This window comes from Carassius auratus, chromosome 7 (assembly GCF_003368295.1).
Source record: "Carassius auratus strain Wakin chromosome 7, ASM336829v1, whole genome shotgun sequence".
In the NCBI taxonomy this organism is placed as follows: domain Eukaryota; kingdom Metazoa; phylum Chordata; class Actinopteri; order Cypriniformes; family Cyprinidae; genus Carassius; species Carassius auratus.
Window position 1 is genome coordinate 25,580,664 of NC_039249.1, and position 8,793 is coordinate 25,589,456.

At 36.4% G+C, this 8,793-nt stretch overlaps 1 protein-coding gene across 1 annotated transcript in view; it reads right to left on the minus strand.

Annotated features, from left to right (window-relative positions):
* pde5ab (phosphodiesterase 5A, cGMP-specific, b) overlaps window positions 1–6,447 on the minus strand; it is a 54,512-nt gene extending 48,065 nt beyond the window's left edge. Inside the window, exon 1 of the mRNA XM_026268156.1 lies at window positions 6,242–6,447. Within this exon, the coding sequence (XP_026123941.1) occupies window positions 6,242–6,246 (5 nt within the window). The 5' untranslated portion in view covers window positions 6,247–6,447. The remainder of the gene's footprint in view (window positions 1–6,241) is intronic.
* Between the last annotated feature and the right edge of the window lie 2,346 nt (window positions 6,448–8,793).

Genomic DNA, 8,793 nt, shown 5'->3' on the forward strand with positions numbered 1-8,793 from the left:
AATCTAATATAATGTCACTTCTTTGCCATTTCAAGACACTGCTTTTCAAAATACCATGAACCTAATGATCAAACAGGCCATTGGGTGTGCAGACACTTAGATGCTTAACTGTAAACTCAACAATCAAGGTATAAGCACTATAAAAAGTTAAAGTTTTTCTCAATTGCTAAAACACTAAAACCCACTTGTTGAACAATGTTCTCAGTTGCTTGAACTCATTTAGCTAATTGTGCAGTCTGCTGTCAATACCTTAAACCATTTCACATGGTAAAACACAATTTGGAGATCTCACTTAGACTTTTCTCTAAACACATTCTCATTCTCAAAACACATTCTGCACTCTAATGCACATGTCATCCATACTGGTAAACACAAGTGGCAACAATCAAATACAAATAGAGAACACATGTCATTGATTGAACACAACAACTCAAAATTGATTTTTAAATGATGTGACACAACCAATATAAGTCAGTTCAGAGAGCAAACAGGTTGTTGAAGATGGGAAGGAGAAAGTCTGAGAATGGATAGAAGAAATGATGTGAGTGGTGGGTGAGAAGGAGGTGGAGGGCAAGAAAGAGGAAGAGGAGGAGGTCAATGAAGAGAAAGAGGAGGGTAAGGAAGAGGAGGACGAAGAGGAAGCGGAAAACAAAGAGTGGAAATATCTGAAGAAATTCGAGCAACAGTCATAGACCATGTTCTTGTCTATGGACTGACAATAAGGGAAGCAGGACTTCGAGTGCAACCCAATTTAAGCTGATTTTCTGTGTTCACTATAAGGACATTCAGAGAAGAGAACAGGTACAGTATATTGATGTATTTTTGTAATTGCAAATTTACTGTACTAAACTATATGCAGCTGTTTCAATAGACATTTGTAAAGTTCATCACTTTATGTATAGTGCTGCATGAATATGTTTTGTAACTGCACATACTTTTCGTAGAATTGCAAGGCTGCCACATGCAGGTGGAAGGACAGCTATATCCACTCAGAACCAAGAGGACGTTATAGTGGACATGGTCCTTCAAGATGATGTAATACGACGCAGAGAAATCCAGGAACGAGTGATACAAGACAACACACGCTTCAAGGGAATCAACACTGTGAGCATTTCCACAATTGACTGTGTCCTCCATTGTAACAGGATGTGAATGAAACAATAGAGTACCTTTTGAGTGCAACTCACCAAGGGTGAAACAACTGAGAGCTCAGTATGTGCAAGTAAGTGTACATTCAGAAACATTTTCTGTAATCCAGAATGTCTACAGTACTAACACATATTATGTGAATGACATTATTTTTCAGTACATACAATCTATGTGAATCAGAAGAGCATACAGTAGGCCTAATTGTACTATCTGTATGACTTAGAAAATTCTAAATACAGTATCTACACAGACAATATTTGACTTAGAATACTTGGACAGATCCCATGACTTCATCTTTGTCAATGAAGCAGGCTCCAGTCTAACAAAGAGAAGGTGAGGCTGAAACATTATTGGACAGCGGGCCAAGTCCCTGGTCAACGAGGTGGAAATGCCACAATCTGTGCTGCTTTCAGCAACCAAGGTGTTCTACATCACCATGTTACACTCGGTCCATATAACACCCAGCACCTTCTAAGATTTATTGCCAATCTAAGAGATTTTTTTTTCTTTGAGCAGCAGGGTCAAGAGCTAAATGAGACTCCCATTCCCACATATGTGATAGTGTGGGACGATGTCAGTTTCCACTGAGTTGCTCAGGTAAGGGAATGGTTTATCATCAATGAGCAGTTTATGAACTTGTACCTCCCTCTATACTCGCCTTTCCTGAATCCGATTGAGGAGTTTTGCTCCTCTTGGAGATGGGAAGTATAGGATAGACAACCCTACACCAGAGCAAATCTGCTGCAAGCCAATAAGCCTGTGGCGATATAGGTGAGGAATCATGTCAGGGCTGGATACGGCACACAAGACGCTTCTTCCAACGTTGCATCAAGAGGGATAATATTGGTTGTGATGTCGACAGAGTGCTCTGGCCATACCCAGCCCAAAAACAAGAAGCACATTGATCACACGTTTACTCCTTTGATTTTTGTCGCTTTTAGTATTGTATACTATAGTACAGTGCATGTAGGCTGTCTAATGTACAATGAACAAATTGTATGGCCCTGAACATTGTGCTTTCTATTTGTTAAGAGTCTGCTCAATAGATTTTGACTGGTTGCAGGTTCATATCAACAAAGAACAAAAATTACACTATCACAGTTTGTGAGATGCAAGGTTCAGTACTCTAAAAATAGGGGTACAAGGAGGAAGAAGAACAAAAATAGCAAAGATCAAAGCAGAGTAGTAATTTCTAATCAGTTTTAAGCTACTATGATAGAACATGTTTTTGTTCAACAAAAGACAATGACGGAAAAATATGAAATTTGTATTGAGATTAAAAATGTATATCTCACAGATCTATATGTTTTGAACAACGTGTTTTCTATTTTTTGGTGTATTATTTATTTACTGCTTGACTGTGTATTTCATTTTGATCACTTTGTTTATGATTTGAGAGCAGTGAGTTTGAACACAGGTAAAACTGTTTTGAGGTGAAAGATTCATTTTACGAGATGAGTCAGGTTTTGTGAATAGTGCTTGATGATGAGGTTTTGTGTTTAATGTTTTCAGAAAATGGAGCAAGGTTTCAGAAATTGTGCTTTAGCAATTGAGGGAACAAACATTTTTTGTTGACAAAAATGAAAGGCAGTGGTGCAGAAAGAGGAATAGGGAGAATTATCTTTGGCCAGAGAGCTCTTTTGAATGTCCGGGTCAACGTGGTGGTAACTTCACAATATATGCTGCAATCACGCAGCATGGGGTCCTCCACAGGCATGCCAAAATAGGTCCTTACAACACTGACCACATACGTTTTAGACAGACTAAGCAGTGGACAGACTAGGTGTCTGGTCCCAATATTCCAGTACCTCTCACAACACTCTCCCTTTCTTTCCTTTACCCCTTCTGCATGGCAGTGGAAGGTTTATGATCTCTGACCATATGTTATACCCCTCATTCAAGCAAAGGAGGAGGCCTGTGACCTAATAGATGCAGAGTCTGTAAAGATGGATTTGCCATTTGAGAATATTCATATCTCGCATTTTTCATGGGAAGAGATTGAATGTGATATGGATGAAGAGGCCATACCCATCTACTGTATATGAAGAGATGATGCTAAGGTGTTTCTCATCTACACAAAAGTTTATGTAATACTGTATATTGTATTTGTAATATGTTCAGATTTTAAGTGCAAAATGCAACCTAATTACAATGATGAACTGAAAGATTTTACAATGTGGTGAGAAATAAATATTTTCATAAATGTGCGACACTTGTCTCATGTATTGTGTTTGGCCAATATATTCTCGTACTTTAACAATATATAAAACAACAACAACAGCAACAAAAAACTGCATCAAAAATAGGATTGTTAAAAGTGTTTAAGATGGTGCCCAGCAGTGGTTTAAACAGAATCCAACTGTATGAACCATGTGTGTGCCATATGATACCAAAATTATTAAAGTATTAAAGTTTTGTTAAATTATTGTAAAGTTTAAAATGAAGTGCTTCATTTTGCAAAAGATCTGAGATGTTCTGATACTTTTTGTGTGTTGATCTGTTAATTGTGTGTAGTGTTTTGACTAAATTAACCTTGTTTTTATAATTGTGTCTAAGCAATCGTAAGAAAAATTTAATATTATGACAAAGGCTTTTGCAAGTGTTTGCTTTTGAGATGTGTTTGTGATAGTCTGAATGCATTGCTTTATTTTGCAAGAGCTGTGAGACATTTTGCGTGTGCAACTATTGGAAATGTGGGTAAAGTTTTGAAAATGTGTGCAGTTGAAAAACAGTAATATCAGTCTTTAAATTGTGTTAACCTTTACCAAACACACACACACACACACACACACACACACACACTGACATTATACTGTCATCCACCTGGCTATTAGTAATTTTTGAGGGGATGTAGGAGAAGTCACAATTGAGCAGGCTATGTTTTCCACCCCAAAAAATAATTAATTAATTAATGTGTTCCCTATGAGCTTTTGAAAAAGAACCAGATTATTGAAAGTGACAGTCATCATATGCCAGACGGAGAAGAAAATATGAATCATCAACATTATCATTACAAGATGTCAAAAATATCATATTTTTAGGCCAGGTATATAATGAGCCAGACTGCTGTACAAGTAGGATTGATACTGTTGTCAGTACTGGTTGACAAATCAGAGGACACTGCCAGATGTGTGTAAAGAGAAATAAGAGAAGATCCACTGTGACAGCTGTGTCATTTTCTTTCTTTATTACTTCAGTTGATACGAGAAGCAGATAAACCCATCAAAGTTCCATCATGTGGAAAGTCCTGCTTTAAGTGATTATCTTAAAAATTGTGGAGTGGCAATATACTAGAATGCATTATTTCAAGTGTTCAATATTATGCTACAATTAATTGGAATACATTTTAAAGGTCAAAGCAAAATGTAAGGCAAAATACATGCCAGGCAGTTGATCAAGTGGTTAATGAGAGAGCCTCTCTAGATTGTTCTTTTCAAGGGCCATAATAAATCATACCTCCAAAACGCAAGAGCACGCAGATGTTAAAATAAATAATGTTGAACCTGTGACCTATTTTTAAGTTCCACTGTATTGGTACCACAATATATTCAGATAGATAGATAGATAGATAGATAGATAGATAGATAGATAGATAGATAGATAGATAGATAGATAGATAGATAGATAGATAGATAGATAGATAGATAGATAGATAGATAGATAGATAGATCTAAGAAACATTTTGAAAAACATACATTAATACCATACACAATTCACATGAAAGAGAAATATTTGGAAGTTCAGAATTCAATAATTTTCTGACTTCCATCAACAAATCTGCTCTCAGCAAAGTGTTTGCTCATCCCTTCAGAGTTATTTTTAGTCAGAGGGCTTTGGAATAACTCTTGCCTAGAAATGGAAATTTAAGATCAACACAATGAGAACTTGGCACTGCAGCTCTATCCCCTGTGGAATTTGTGACTTATACAAGTAGTCCCAAATAAGAGAATAAATAAAATTCTTAAACATCTGCCATACCACAAGGGGATCTCCAAATACTAACAGAGGAAACTGTTTTTCCTCTGAAGGGATCTGAGAGATGCATGATCTTTTTCCTGACAGTTTTGTCTACGGCAACCTCACAATTTTTTTAATTGAGAAGACACACGTGCCATTTGGAAAGTATCTGTTTGTATGTAACAAAGGCTAATGCAAATCACAAAATAAACATGTACACACCTAGTAGAATTCTCATTCAAAACATGGCCATAGAGAATTCTTATAAAGCTCTAACTGGAGTTAACCAGAATGAGAGTGAATATTTCTTTAACACATTTCCTTAGCGTATCAACTACTTTCCAGTTAGCTTATCAAATATATATGGCATATTTTTAAGAAATGTTCAGCCAGTATTTATCACATCCGCTGGTACTGTAAGTATGACCTGTTTTATGTCAAGAGACACCCAGTTTGGAACGATGTGAGTAAATATAGATACAATAAATAGTAACTGAGTGTTCACTTCCAAACTAGTCTAGTAGACTCGAATAGCTGTTTTATGTCGGACTAAAATTATTGACCCAGTTTTCAAAAGTGATGTCAGGGCAGTTTCGTTTTATGAGCTGCATATCTGTGCTTTGAACTTGTCTGAAAACTAGAAGATTTGTAAAAAAGAAAAAAAGAAGGAAAAAAAAAAGACAGTCCTAAAATAGCTTTTGGGTTTGACGAACACTGTTAGTGAAATATATGAGCTCAGTACAATTGAACAGAGCCCCATAATTATGACACAACTTACAGTGAGTGTAAATCAAAAGACCATAAATCTGTAAAAAATAAACAAAAAGGCTTGACAGTTTTTATATCCTTCGTATGATTCTAAGAAAGTCATAAACAGAATAAAATATATATTTGTTTCATTATGTTGTTACATAACCTACAGCTTTTATAGAAGGCCTAGTGAACTAAAAGGGAGGAACAGCACACACCCACTCAAACACACCACATCCTGATGTCAAGAGGTATATCAATCACCTCACCATTCTAGGACCTCCTCCATGCTGATATATTACTCACATTAGCTTGATCCATAACATATACATGATTTACTTCTGTCACAGTTAGATTAGTATGCAATCTCGCATTTTCAACTCACCCCATGTTGAATCCTCAGATTAAATGTCTCCAATGAAAACAGTATCCTTTTTTCTCCTTCCTTTCCCTCGCTCTCCCTCTTTCTCCTCTTCAAACTTTCCCTCTTTAACAGAGGCTTCTAGCAGACTGGCTTTTATTTATGTCCTTTTTTGGGATTGGAGTTAGATGTAGAGAGCTTGTAGAACATTACATTACTCCCTTGCTGTTATACCCGAGAAACTTTGCCTGCCCTCTCTCTCTCTCTCTCTCTCTCTCTCTCTCTCCATCTCTCTCTCTCTCTCTCTCTCTCTCTCTCTCTGTTTTATGAATCCCACTCCAACTAGATATAACCAGTCCCACAAGATCACATTCAGGTGTGTTTGCATGTACGTTTCCAGCCTGTGTTTGAGAAATTCACTGGCATTGATTTAATATGTTTATGTAAAAGCATTGCTAAACTATTGCGGCTTGTGTATGGCTCTCTGTTTGTCTCATGCCATGATGCTCAGGTGAAATATGGCAGGGAAAGGGTTCATGTTCACTTGTCCGACACACAAAAACATGCCCTTTCATTAAGTGCTCTCAAGGGCTCGAAGCAACTGGGATCCACCAGGGAACTACTTGTACCACTGAGTTTAACAAACCCAGGTAACTAGACTCTGGGGTAGAGAAAAGGCCCCAGTCTCTGGAGAGCTCTGGAGACCTTGCAGGCCTTCTCATTATGAAGAAGCACCCTCTGATTTGGACACTAACATTCATTTTCTCTGGAATCCAAAAGTATAAATAAGGTGCTTTACGATGCCAAATCATTTTTTTTTAAATTTTATTTATTTTTTTGATGGTTTCATAAAAACCTTTAACATCTAAAGAAACATTTTGTTTCACAAAAGCTACTTTGTGACAAAGAAAGCTTTTTGGAACCAAAGAAATCGCTGAGAAGAACCTTTTAAGCACCTTTATTTTTAAAAGTGTACAAATTTTTCATACAGTGTGTCATGTCATTTTACTATTTATTTATTTATTTATTACAACCACAAGGACCCATTTATTAATACTTGAGTGACTTTTTTAAAACTCTTCACACAATGTGGGCTAAACTGTAGATCATTTTCCATTCACTTAGCACAAAATATGTTCAATGAATCCACACTGCTTCAAATTAGCAGAAACTTCATGTAACAGACAAAAATCTAACAGGAATTAATATTATGCCAAAGGTGTTTGCTAAATTATTGCTTTGAGATGTGATTGTGATATTTTGAATGCAGCACTTAATTTTGAGATGTGGGGCATTTAGCATTTTGTGTGTACAATTCTCTGATAATAAGAGGCAAAGTAAAAAAAAAAAAAAAAAAAAAAAAAAAAAAACTGTGATTCGTCAGTTAAAAATGAATGCTTTCCATCCAGTTTTAGTTATATTTAAAACATGCATTTTACAATTTTTGTTCTGCTCATTTAATCCAACTGATCTTGATGTTGACTTAAGTATTTAGTAAATCTATAGATTTTCAACCTGCCTGATTATTGTGTATTGGTAAGATATAAATATTTATATTATATAATATTATATTTGCTGTAGGTGCTTTTAATCAGGAGAGTGCAATTATTTACTTTCACCTAGTGATTAGAATTACCATATGAGAGCTGTGTATGAGAATTTGTAAAGTGCAAACATGGAGCGGGACTTGACTTGAAGAGAGAGAAAACCCTCATAGTAATCAATAAGGTATACATGGACCCCGCCAAAGATGTGACCATGGGACTAAACAAAGAGTTGTCAGAAGAATGTAAGCAAAATGCAAAATACGTACTGTCATTTCATATTATGTCCATGCCAACGTAATTAACCATGTGGTTAACAGAGGCCTTCGGCAGAGGCTGACAGGTTAGTACATTTCCTAAAAAGTCCACGTTTTTATATCTGAAGTCTCCATACACATTCCCATGACAGCATCAAGGTTAAATTAAATATAATAATGCCATGCAATGCTTCTCTACAGTTTTTTTTTTCTTTCCTGTGAGGTAATTGTGACTTTACGTGACATTTTGGGTTTTCATGTCTTTCTGTGGCTGAAAAAACACATTTATAGTTTGTATTTTTGTGATAAAATTTCACAGAATTTGAAAACTGATCATTTATTTTTGATTAAAAGTAGCACAAAACATCTAGCGATTATTGGATGGCAGGCACCCTACATTTAACTAATGGACGTGAAATATTTCCAAGCATTACACTGTCCTTCCAAGCAAAATGTCAAATGGTTCAATTCATTTTAATAATCCCAGTTCATATGTGTGACGAGTGGGGCAGGGCCGAGAGCCATGGGAACAGAGCGAGGCTGGTGGAGTGATTGGGAAATGAGCGACACCTGCTCCACTCACCGTCTCAAGTCCCACGGAGGAGATAGAAAGGATACAAAAGAGGAGCGACGACAGTGAATGACGAGAGAGGACCAGGCTTGGATTTATTTTTGTGTTTGGTTGATTTTGTGAGGCTGTCACGTTGTTTTGTGTTTATTTTAGTATTAAAGATGTATTTAAGTGTCCGCTGGTTCCCGCCTCCTTCTTCCTGTG